Below are 12927 nucleotides of genomic sequence, written 5' to 3'. Positions count from 1 at the left end.
CCCACCGAGCCCCCCTAGACACTTCTGCTCTTCTCCCACCCTAGCCAGGGGATTCACACCCACAGCCAGGGACACACGAGTCACCCCGGCACAGCCCTGCTGCTGCATGGCCCTCCCTGTCCACCTTCCATAGAGTAACGCCCACCTTGGTGCACCTCCAGACCCACATGCTCCAGCACGAGCACAGCTTTGGGGAGGGGACCGGGGGGGCAATCCCAGAGATCAGACCCTTTTAGCTCCACGGGAGACCCCAGCCCAACCACCCATCCGACCCTGAGCACACAGCAGTGGCTCCAGCACTTACCAGGCAGCGGGCTCTGGGCCACGACGTAGCTGCGGAGGGTGATGTCGGCCGCGCCGCCCGACTCCAGGGGAATGGGGTGTGTGTGGAAGTGGCGCAGCATGTCGAAGATGGTCTGGAACCAAAGGTGCTGCACGTGGCACTGCCCGCTCTCGTTCAGCGACAGGCGGAGGTGCTGCAAAGGGGACCAGCAGGTGAGCTTGGGATCGCGAGGGTGAGATCCACTCTTGCCATCAGCAGAAGGAGCCACCTCCATCAGCCACAGGAGGTTTGATCCTCATACCACTTATTTTTTTCTAGGAGGGTCTCCTGCTGCAGGGTGTTTCCCGCAAAACTCCACTCGCCGCAGCCCCAGGAGAAATTTGTCCCCTCTCCTGGTGACCAGCACCATTCAGAAGCAGCCAGAGAAGGATGGCTGGATGCAGCCAGGGGGCTGTGTGTCCACTCCCGGTGACACAGCCAGCCCAGGGAAGCCCACAGCCCACCTGCACCACTTCTTGCAGGACTGGTGATCAGACCAGGCAGTTACATCTCAACCCTTCTGCAGCACGTGCCCCCTGGTAGGAAAGGCACCCAGTAGAAAACTACATCTGGGTTGTTTGGGGTTTTTTTTGTTTTTATAGTGCATCCATCTGCTTCAGGACACAGAGCAGACAAGAAGAGGGCAGAGGATGATGTGCCATGCTACGCTGGAGGGTATTTAACTTTGTGCCCACGTGGCAGACACTGGTCCAGCTGGGAAAGTGCTGCTGGGGCTGGGCAGGGTGGAAAGGGCTCTTGGGGATCAAGCTCAGGTGGTCCCAAGGGATGCCCTGCTGGAGTGCAGCTCCTCGCAGAGCTGCCGTGTTTGGGGTCACCCCATGGCACCTGCTCATTTGCAGAACCCCAGCAAGGTGGGAGGGAGCCCGGGGTGCTGGGCAGGGCTGTCATTGATATTCAGGGCGAAGCAGAGGACACCCACCTTGGCTTTCCCCTGGAAGTTGAAGGTCAGTACGTATTCTCCTGGACGCGTTTCACTCTGCCGGATGACGAACAAGCCGTGGCTCCGGGCACCCCCGAAGAGAACCAGCTGGGCTGCCTTGATCCGTGAGAGAGTCCCGTGGAACCAGGGGAAGTCGGAGAGGTTGATCTCCGCCTCCGCCTCGCTGTCCTCCCCTGGCCGCAGGGACAGCAGGGTTTAGAAAGTGCTCAGCTATCACCCTCTCCCAACCCTTCCTCATCTCCCTCCTATCCCTCTGTGCACCCCAAAGACCAAGGTACTGGGGTCGCATCGTGGTACCTGCAAGATGCCCGCTGCCGGCAGGGGAGGACTCCAGCGTCTGCAGGAAGCTCTCCAGCGGGACGTGGGTGAGGAGCTCCCCCAGTGAGTCCCTGCCCCGGCCGTGGGGCGTGGGGACGGCGGTGGCCGTGGTGGTGTTGTGGGCGCTGGGCAGGGCACATCTGTCCGGTGGCCTGGGCACATCTGGAAGAGAATTTGCAGAGGGATGGGCTCATGGCTTGGCATCACCCAGCACCACCAGATGAGGCTGGGGGCTGTCCTGCTCCAAAGGCCACTGCACTGGAGCACCTTGGGCTCTCAGAGACATCGCAGGGCTGGGTTACAGCTCTGGCTGCAGCTCCGGGGACTCCCTTTCAGCCTGCACTGAGTTTCCTTCCTGCAGTGCGACTGGGATAAGGGGCACGGATATGTCTTGGTCAAGCATAGAAACAAGAGGAGGCTGTGCAGGCAGAAACCACTTGCTGGGACCCAGGGACCCCGGTGCCTGCAGGCAGGGGCTTGATTTTCTGCATGCATCAGGATACATGAAAGCAACGCTGATGTCTTCGTCAAGGGTGGGGACACCTTCCCAGGGTGGGAGGAAGCACAAGGAAGAGGAAGGCAATGGACAGAGGAATATCCCATAGAAACAAGAGGAGGCTGTGCAGGCAGAAACCACTTGCTGGGACCCAGGGACCCCGGTGCCTGCAGGCAGGGGCTTGATTTTCTGCATGCATCAGGATACATGAAAGCAACGCTGATGTCTTCGTCAAGGGTGGGGACACCTTCCCAGGGTGGGAGGAAGCACAAGGAAGAGGAAGGCAATGGACAGAGGAATATCCCTCCCCACAGACAGATGCTTCAGGCTTCTTCCCTTTCTCGCTGCAGGATCTGGCCCCAGCACCCAGTGGTGCCCATCCTCCTGGGGTGTGTTTCTCAGGTCCTTACCCTCGGCCAGGAACTCGCAGCTGCAGGAGGACGTCCTGCCCGCCAGACAGGCTCCCTGCGCGCAGGATGCCAGCTCGATGTCGTCCCCGCTGTCCCTGGGGAGAGAGCACAGAGCAGACGGTCACACGCTGGCCGCCACGCTGCGGGGATGCATGCCTGGCAGCTCCGCTCACAGCACGCGACGGGAACTCTTGGCCAAATGAAATTCCAGCTGTGAGCTGGGAGCACATCCTGATGCTCCTCACGTCCTCCCGGAGGGGCTGCCATGGATGGAAGAGCCCAGAGCATCCAGAGGCAGAGCGGCTGGCACAACAATGGGGAAATTTGGGGGTAAGAAACTGGTGTGGGAGGGATTAAACCGGGGAAAGCCCCCACTGCTGGGTCACCCAGCTGCTCCCAGCTGCAGTAGGGGAGGGAGTGTAGCAATGGGACAAGGGGTAATGGTTTTAAGCTGAAAGAGGGCAGATTGAGATGAGATCTGAGGAAGAAATGTTTTCCTGTGCGGGTGGTGAGGCAGTGGCCCAGGTTGCCCAGAGAAGCTGTGGATGCCCCATCCCTGGAGGGGTTCAAGGCCAGGCTGGATGAGGCTTTGAGCAACCTGGGCTGGTGGGAGGTGTCCCTGCCCATGGCAGGGGGTGGAACTGGATGATCTTTAAGTTCCCTTCCAACCCAAACCATTCTGTGATTCTATGATTCTTCTGCAACCTTGTTGGTTTGGATGGAAAACTGTCACCTTGACTTTCAGCACTTTGCTTTAGGACATACATAGACACATGCATACACCCACCACCCACTTCCACCCAAGGGTGTTCTCGCTTTCACCCTCCCCAAAGGGGATTACCAGCCCACACAAATTACATCCCCAAAAGATGTCAAAAAAAACCCAAACCAAAACACAAGCCGGAAGGCTCAGAACAAGTGCGAGCAGAGCAAGGGGAGGGCTGCAGCGGTGCCACCCCTGCTGGGACCGTCTCTACGGCCAACCCTTGCCCGTGCACTTCAGCACCCTTCTTACGCAAGCCCGCTTGCTCCACTGCCTATTTTTAGCCTGGCCACCGGCAAAAGCCTGTCTGCCGGCGGCACTCGGCTGCTCTTGCTGAACGGCGGCCACGTGGGCGCAGGCAGCGGGGAAGCGGCTGCGTTAGCAGTAACGGCTCACGAGGGAGCTGCTGAATTATTTAGCGGCCAGTAAGTGAACCAGCCATTGGGAGCCATTCAACTGCAGCCAGTTAAAAAACAAGAAGGGGGGAAGGAAACCAAAAACCGACAGCGCTTTGCAGAAAAGCTGTCGATGGGCGCTCGCGCGGCAGCTCCAGCACGCAGCCCTTGGCAAAAGCGTTGGGAGCTGATTGAAAATTCCTTCTTGGCACCGAGCGCGTGTGGCAGTGTATTAAACAGCTCATTATTATTTGCTCTGGAGTTCATTATTATTTGCTTTACAGTCACGTCCAGAGGCCAAAGTGGGACTGCGCTGGGTGCTAAGCAAACAGAAAAGGCTGAGAGGCTGACCACGGGCGAGTGAGGGGCTAGTGCAGGGCTGCTGGCAGCTTCTGCCGCGGCTCGAGGCAACCACGGCCATGGCGCTTGGCTCCAGCTGTAAAATCAGCACCAAAACACATGCTGGGAGGAAAAGGGATGCGTTTCCCAGCCTTGCCTCCATTTTACCTTTTATAATATTATATATATGATATTAATCGCTTCTTCAATTACGTATCTTTATATATTTTAAAAAGTAGCAAAAAGAGCTGAAGGAGCGCAGATCTGCATTAGTGCATCCTTCCTGCGTGATGCAGCCCCTGCCGTGACCAACCCTGCAGCTCCCGAGCTGCGTCTCTCTGTCAGAAAGGGGCAAAAGCAGCCTGGAGGCAGCTGGAGCCTTTCCAAGCCCCTGTTCCAGGTTTGCTTGAGGTTTTCACCTATGCAAGCTTGGACACCTTTTTTTTTTTTTTTTTTCCCCAAAATTGTGCCAAGAAGGGCAGTGCTGGGGTTTTCCCACAGCCCAGGGAGCGCCGGGGCTGATCCTGCCTCCCCGGGAGTGGGGCTGAAGGGCAGCAGCACCGGGCATGAGAACCTCCCTGCGGTGTGACCCAGAGCACGGGCTGATGGAACAGCAGATGAGAAGTTTTGGCAGAGTTATTGTGACTCCAATGACAGCATAAATATCATGGTGATAGAAACATAAACAAATTAATTTAGCCAGCAGAATCTTAAATACACCACACATGCTGGACTGGAAAAAAAAAACCATGGAAAATAGCTCAAATACAGTATAAAAGCTTCAAAAGGAGGGGTGTTCAGAGCTCTGCGTGGCTCTGACACACACCGGCTGCTAACTTTGCCTCCAGATTTCTGCTGACGTGAGTCAGGGACGTTCTGTAATAACCCGAGGAGCAAAAATTGCATCAGGGGTGATAACCCGTGCGTGGCGGTGAGCCCGGCCTTACCCGGGGTCAATGCAGTCCTGGATATCTGCCACCCAGGAGTGCTTCTGCAGGGAGTCGATGGTCTCCAGGATGTACTCGGCTCCGTTCTCCACCTGCAAGTGATGCGGAACAGTGTCAGGGGTCCTGCCACCCACCCTCAGGGCAAAGCACACCCCGAAACCCAGCTGGACCCCCCACATTCACCCGCTGCACCTCAGTTGAACGGGAGGGGACAAGCATCCCCCCTCATCCCAGTGAAGGGTGCCGAGGGGTGACCCCAGAGATGCCTTAGTGTGTCCAGGCGTGACCCCCCACTAAAGCTGGGGTTCAGAGGGAAGAAACACCCCCTTTTCAGCAAATGCATCACAAGGTTTTTACAGCTTCTGTGGCAAAGCCACACCTGGCTGGCGGCATCAGGGGTGCATGGCACACACACCAGCACAGACAGCAGCCCTCACCTCTGGGATGCCTCAATGTCCCCCAAAAACAGAAGCTATGCTGCTCTCTGCCCCAAAATCCTGCCAAACCCCTAAACCCCCAAGTTTAAAACCTCTCCTCTGTTATCTTTTCTGCCTGCTGGTCCATGAGACTTCTGTTTTCTGAATGCAACAGGGTGGGTGAAACTCACTTAAGAGGAAAAAAAATTAAAACAAAAATCAGGATGCAAAAGAGCCTCCAAAATTGCAAGCCCAAAGGAGCCGGGCCTTTCTGGGGACAGGCAGGACCCACAAGCCCCACGTTGGGAACAGAGCAGCGGGTCTCAGAAGCCATGCCGTGCGATGCTGCGTGCCTCCGGCAGGTTTCCCCGCATCCCTCACGGACCCCCATACATCGCGTTCCCGAGCTCTGACTCTGGGAGGGTGTCGCATTGCCAGCCGAGACAACCTCCTAAGCAAATTAAATTAATCACAAACAACTGAATCACTGTCCTGAAAATAAGCAGGGAGCGGTGCCCAGCGCCTGGGCTGGAGCCGAGGAGAGAGCTGCTCCCCACTGTAACCCGGGGCTGTGTACCGCAATCGTGCCCCGAGCCAAGGTGGAGGGGAGCTGCAAAGATCCCCCCCCCACATTTTGTTTAACCAGAGCAAAGGAGCCTCTCTGGCTTTCCTACGGCGTGGGAGATGGGCTGCTCTCTCACACAGAGCATGACAGCAAGCGAAGCACGTGCAGGGCTGGGGCATTTTGCAAGTGCCTGCTTGTGCAATGGAAAAAAAACCCAAAATGCACTTGCTTGGTGTCTGATGGGCAGTGGGAACATGCTGCCTATTAATTTTTAGGTAGTTTGGGAGAAATGGTTCCAGCATGGCCTCCCCAAACAAGGCAGGGGCTTTTCCAGCAGTCGTAAAACCTGACAGAGTTCAGCACGTTGCGATGCGGCTTGAGATCGACCCTGGACCAAGGAAAGCAGTGGTGAAACCACAGCACCCAGCTCCCTTTTTTACCGCTCTAATCCGAGCCCTGACATCGAGGGGTGCTTCACCCCTCTGTGAGCCCAGCCAGTGAAGGGGGAATGGAAGAGAGCGGTAAGAAAATGTGCTGGCAAGAAGGGCCAGGGCAGAAGATGAGCTACAAATACTAAAGGATGTCGGGAACAGGGGAAAAGCATCCTGTGCTGACAGCTGTGAGGGGAGGGCAAAGGCTGGCTGAGCAGCAGGAGATGGGGAATAGCCGATGGGTTCAACGCCGCTCTGCTGCCTCGGCTCAGCTCGCTCAAAGGATCGATGGCAATCAATTAACCCTGCGGCACGGTAAGCGCCCCGGCCAGACGGGGCAGGAATGGGGGGAGGGCACCTGGTAAGTCAGGCATTTGCAGACCAGCTGGGTTTGGAGCATTCCCCCGGGTAATTAAAGAAATGGCTGAAGCGGTTGCAGAGCTGTTACGGTGGGAGTGGAGAGCACGTGTCCAGCTCCAGAAGATGGGAAGAGGCAAGCGCAGAGCCCTCCTCCAGCAGCCAGAGAAACCAACCCCCCACAGGCACCTAGGAACCACCCCAGAGCTGAACCCCCCTGGCAGGGATCTGCCACCACCAAACCCCATGAAACCCATCTGCATGGGCTCGTGCCAGCCCCAGGGATGGGGGGAAGCAGTGTCACACCCTTGGCATTGGCCATGCTTGGGACACCAATGTGACACTCCAGCAAGGCAGGTAGCAAGACACGGTTGAGATGAGACTTGTAGAAAATACGACCACAAGTAGCTGATGAGCCATGTTCCAAGAACCGGTATTGATGGTTAATGGGTTATCAATGGTTCACGGGTTATCGATGGCTAACGATCAAAGCTGAGGCAGATGCTCAGAAGCTCCTTCCTATCAAGGACTCCTCCGTGCATGCTGCTCGTCAGCAAAGAGAAGATGCCTAATCAATTCACGGATGACACCACATTGCAAGTGTGTTGGAGGATGAGATGAGAATTCAAATGAACTTGTTGAAGCTGAGAAATGCTCATGTGGGAGAAAAAGCCCGAGCCAGCCCTCGGCTCAAGGACATGGGCGAGCTCTGGGCTCACACCGATCGTCGTGGGCGTCTGGGCAGGGGAACCACAACTCTGGAGCAGTTCTGCAAAAAGCAGTGAGAGGTTACACCAGCCCACAAACTGCGTATGAGTCAACATCATCATCAGGGTACGGAGAAAGCAACTGGATCAACTGGGGCTGGGTAAAGAGGAAGAAGAAAGGAGAAACAATCAAAGGAGAAGCAATCCTTCCCATCTGCTCCTGGCCATGGCACCACGGACGCTTTGGGACACACTCTCACCAGAGCCTGCACAGAAAGTGGGGGGGACCTTGGGCTGGTCAGTTTGGAGAGAAGATGACACATGAGGTTGGTCTTTGAGGCAGAGAAGACAACAGCTGGATTAGCCTCCATGTCCATGGTGGACCCTGCCCGCAGCAGAGGTTGGGGCTGGACAGCAAGACGCCCTTGGGGCCAGGAGGAGGCTGCTAGGAGAGGACATGGGACCTCTACAAGGAGCCGGGTTCGGTGAAGAGCAATTTCCTGCAGGAACATGTGCTGGGGCCAGATGGGCTACTGTGCACGGGGGCTTTCACAAAGCCAGGCTCAATTTTTACTGTTTTCAGAGCTTTCTCAGCTTTTAAGCAGGTTCATTCAGCTGGGAAGCTTGGCCTCTCTGCTCTGTGTTTGCCACGGGATTCCAGGGAGAGAGGTGGTCTTTAGCAGAGGTGGGACACAGAACTCCTCAAAGCACTGCTCTTCCCCCACGCACATGTGCTACCTCCCAGCTGGGCACGTCCAACAGCTCTGACGGAGAGCACGAGTCGTTAGCACAGCCTCATTAGCTGGAGAGAAACACCATCTCCAATGACACGTCCATCATCCTGGTGACACGCCGTGCCCCGAGCCGGCACCCTGCGAAATCCAGCCCTGGCGCAGGAGGGAGCATTAAGCTAATTAACTGCATTATATGGAAAACACTTTCTGGAGAGAGAGACTTTCACTCTCTGCTCGTGCCCCAGACTTGCGTGGGGGGGTTGATCCTCCGGGACCTCGGTGGCCCCGCACAGCGTTCCCATCACCCCGCGTCAACGAAACGGCCACCACGTGCCACTGATCCGGGCCCGCGGCCCCGTGACCCGGCCGCCGCCAGCCACAAAACTGCAGGCAGCCACACCAAAGAGCGTTTCCCCTCACAGATTGTCTCTGGACACTAATTTAACCCATCTCCTGGTGACACAGAGAAGCAAAACCCCACAGCGAAAGCCCAGCAAACACCTCAATCCCAAAATACCCGGGCATTGGGTGGAGGCTGCATCATCTTTTGGGGGAAACACAACCCAGGGAGGGGAGGCATGGATCCTGCAGGGATTTCGGTGCCAAAAACCAAGGCAACGATCCCTTCGGGGACTGAGCAACCCTGCTGCAGGGGCTGGATGCAGGTGCAGATGGGTCCCCATCGGGATGTGCGCCACTGCCGCGTTTTGTTGGGTTTTTTTCCCCTGTGTCCGCTCTCACCTTGAGGACAAAGGTGTTGTCTTTGTCGGGCATCTCCAGTGGCATGGTGGTGCGGACCTCGATGATGGCCGACAGCGGGATGCTCACCTTGGGTTTGGAGGCCTGGGAAAAGAAAAGAAAAAAATTAAATCAATAAATAAAAACAAAGTCGCTCAATCAAATCAAACTCTCCCGGGGGACGAAGCAGCATGGCTCTCAGAGAGGCGAGATCGCAGCATTGTTACAGGAGGGGGGGGAAAAAGCGCATTGATTTCCCTCATGTGCCTGATAACTCCGAGCTCTTTTAATTAAGCCACGAGGAGGCCCAGTGGAAGATAGGGAGGTTAGTGCATTTAACTGCCAAACCTCTGCCTCGCTCCAGCGCAGGCTGATGTGCCAGCTCTGCCCAGACCGCTTATTTCTCTCTTTTTAAAATCTTTCCCGATGGAGATACACCGCAAGGGAATTGTGCTCTCTGATAGGGGACGCAGCCCAGGAAGATGCCCCGTTTATCCAGAGCAGGAGCAGCATTCCGACTGAGAAGCTATGCCACAGCAGCCTGAATTTTAATTACATTTAAATAAAGAAAAATTAATTTCCCTTGCGGCTCCCGTCACCCTCCAGAGCCTTGATGTCAGGGCAGAACCTGGTGCCTCCCCCTCAAAGTCTCTGCTGAGCAACAAATTCCCCAGATATTTGTTTTAATTATAACAAATGCCCCCAAAGGAGCCCACGGAACTGCTCCCCATGGCTGGTCCCCGCTGGCGCTCCAGGATTCGGAGCATCGTGGCAGCGGGAAGCAGAGATGTGCCTTAGTCACCGAAACCCGCGCCTGGTGCCTCGGATGCATGCGATGGGATGAGGCTGGTGACAAGCACTATGCTGCAGGTTACCAGCAATGGGTTCAGTTCCCATTTTTTTGTGGGGAAAAAAAAAAAATACATCAAAGACAGAACAGGAACTGCTTTTTCCCCGCTGGAACGTTTAGTTTCTGCCATTCCTGGAGTCCCAGCACTGCCTCAACGCGGGTCTCGGGCTGTGTGGGACTCAGCTCTGCCCTGGGGAATTTTTCCCTCCTGCTGTTTGCATGGGAGAAGGTCAGAAAGGAGGAGGCAGCTGCTCCAAAATGAAAGAAAAGACTGTGTTAATTCACCCGTGAGCCAGAGAAGGGTCTTCTCCAGGAGGGCTCTTCCCTTTAAAGACATGACCATCGTTTTTGTAGGGCCTACAGGAAAAAACCCCTGTGGGTTGCTGAAGCAAAAAGCTGTTTTCCTCCAGCTGTGCCAGGCTGGTGCCACTTGTACAGCTGAATCATCTGCCAGATGGACAGCAAGATGGGATGAGGGGAGAAAGACGTAAACCGAAGCAGGGTGTGATTACAACAGGAAAGCAGAGAATGTTCATAAAAGTTGCCATAAAATCATTTCAAAATTGATTTTTAGAGACAAATCAACATACACTAAAAAAAAAAAATAAAATCCCTCAATGAGTACGCTCTTAAATGTTTTAAGAGCAGCAGTTGTTCCATTTTAACCTGAGTTTATGGCCCCTCTGGTGCGGCTGATGCGCCAGTGCTGCTCCGTGCAGCCCGCACCCCGGGCTCTCCGGATCCTCGTGCATCGCACCAGGGATGCGGTGGTGTCCTTCCAGCCGGGTCTCGTGTGGTCCCTGGGCTGAGGAAGCCCCCGAGGCAGCTACCGGCCACGCACACCATCCGTAACAGTGCTGAGCTGCTCTACAGAGATGCACTTGAGTTTAAACCCATACTTTATATTTTATCATGAGAGATGTGATGGTTAGACGAGAGGCATGGACTAACGCTAACAGTGCCAAGGTTCAGTTTGGCCTCAGAAAAGTAGAAAATTCTGTTTAAAAATATGAAGTAGCCTGCTGTCCCTACGTATAATGTAAAAATCCATCTCTCTACCAAACCAAGGGTTATTGGGAATCCGGGGCACACTGAGACCCGCAGAGCCACAGCCCCGGGTGCGTGCTGGCACAATGGCTCGTGCTGGCCCAGCTTGCTACCAGGGACTGAAACTCAAGCAGGAAAGTCCTGGAGAAGATGAAGTAAATGGAGATCTTTTTTCTTCCCTAGGTATTTAAATAACCTGGGATTTCATTACCAGCACATACAGCTAGTAAACCCCCAGGGAGCAGCTTATTATTTGCCCTGTGCTCTTCGAAGAGGCGAACACACGGCATGGTGTTTGGCACAGCTGAGGGTCTGGCAGCACAAGGCATCCCTTCGTTCAGCCCAGGACCAAAGGCAGTCCCGTGGCGAGGAGGAGACTGAAGGTCTCATAATCCACATTTCTAGAGCAAGTGGCTCCACTGCTCAGCCTTTCCCCCAGGAAAACAGGGACAACGCTTCCCTGCATCGCACGCAGGGGGGATGGAGAAGGGGAGGGAGGACACGCCAAGGACACACCACAAAATGAAAACTGGCTCCTGCTTTTGAAGCTTTCATTGAAGTTACAGAAGAAGAAAAGATGCAGGCAAGGAAAAGTGATACTGTGGGTAATAATAGTGAAAAGCAGTGTTCCTCTGCCCAGGAGGGAATGGAGCTGAGGCTGCAAAACCCACCCACAGTAGTGATTCTCCAGCCCGGGACAGCATCACTGGTGTCTTCTGTTGCCATCACCAAAAGCTGCACTAGGCGGGGGGCTTGCAGATACCAAATTATTCCAAATGCATTATTATTTTTAAAAGAAAAACCACCTGCTTTCAGAAAGTGGACTAGTGACCCTCCGAGGCTGTAAAGCACAAAGCCCAGGTGGTGAATCCAGCTGTACTGCTGTTGTGCCAGTCACCGGTCAACCATATCTCTGCAACACGTTGGGAAGAGAAAAAACCCACTAGATAGCCTGGACACCCTGCATCTTGGTGGGGGAATGAGCTCTTCCACCAAGACTGCTGCTATTTGGGGGCCAAAGGAGCAGGCAGAGGCTTCAGCGTCTCTCCCAGGGGCTGTGCCTTGGTGACTGGCAGCTACTGGGGCTTGCAGGTTGGATGGGTTTCAACCATGCTGTCCCTCCCATTTGCATCTCAGCCATCCAGCACCAAACCTCAGATTTCACCCCATCTCAGCAGTGGAAATAAGAAAAAACCTCAAGCAAAGCCCAGCTGCTGCTTGAATTGCTCAGAAAAAAAAAAAAAACAAAAACCAACAGTGGAGAAAAGCCAGGACTTACCTTGGGAGGGACATAAAACTCAAGGAGGAACCTCTCTCCTTCCACCTTCACCGCTTTCCGCAGCAGGAGGCGGCACTTCTGCCACTGCGAGCTCCCCACACAGTTCGTGTCATCGGCCACCATGTAGCGCAGCGTCCCCTCCCTCTGGATGTCCACCAGCTCCACCTTGGAGGAGGGCACCTTGGACAGCCGCAGCTTGTGGGTCCATTTCTCCCGGGGGTCACTGGCCTCCTTGCCCCCGGCTGGCCACGGCTCCCTCTCGGCTCTCCGGCCACCCGGGGCAGCCTCAGCGCCTGGTTCCGGAGAGGACTTGCGATGCCACATCTCCTTCATACCATCCACCACGCACAAACTCATGTTCCTCAAGGAGAAACCTTTCTTGAACTTGGGCTTGACGGCGGCGTGGATGGAGACATCCTCCGAGCTGCGGGACTGGCCATAGGAGGACACTTTGCGGGCCTGTGCCTGCTGCGCCGGGCTCAGGTACCGGCCGGCACCCAACGGAGTGTCCATGCTGTCCAGGGACTCGGTGGATGTCTCCTCCTTCCTGGGGGTGACCTCACGCCCGTAGGGGACGTGGCAGTTCTGCAGCCCCACGAAGGGGACAATGTTGTACTTGGTGGGGGAGTCGGACACGAACACCCGGCTGACCTCCAGGCTGAAGATATCCAAGAAGTTGGCAGCGAAGTGATGGGAGAAGGAGGTCTCAGCCCCGGGGGTGTCGTAGTGGGGGTTCTCCTTTAGGAACTGGCAGAACTTTTGGGCGAAGTCGACGGCGGCTGCCTGGGCGTGCAGCTCGCAGAACTCCCTCCAGTCGGGGAGCGGGGAGGAGGGCTCCTGGCACAGGGCATC

General features: G+C 55.6%; 1 protein-coding gene across 1 annotated transcript; it reads right to left on the bottom strand.

Annotated features, from left to right (window-relative positions):
• Positions 1 to 304: 304 nt before the first annotated feature.
• Positions 305 to 12927, bottom strand: LOC104468271 (SH2B adapter protein 2-like; the record flags this gene model as incomplete). The annotated part of the gene is made up of 7 exons (XM_010082335.1): positions 305 to 476; positions 1263 to 1456; positions 1581 to 1763; positions 2508 to 2602; positions 4952 to 5043; positions 8903 to 9004; positions 12076 to 12927. Coding segments are annotated over 7 exons (1690 nt in total), but the record flags the coding sequence as incomplete, so codon positions are not given.

The sequence above is a fragment of the Pterocles gutturalis genome, unplaced genomic scaffold, assembly GCF_000699245.1.
Source record: "Pterocles gutturalis isolate BGI_N339 unplaced genomic scaffold, ASM69924v1 scaffold25029, whole genome shotgun sequence".
Lineage (NCBI taxonomy): Eukaryota > Metazoa > Chordata > Aves > Pterocliformes > Pteroclidae > Pterocles > Pterocles gutturalis.
The sequence above is the reverse complement of the archived record's forward strand: the minus strand, read 5'-3'. Positions and strand labels throughout refer to the sequence as shown.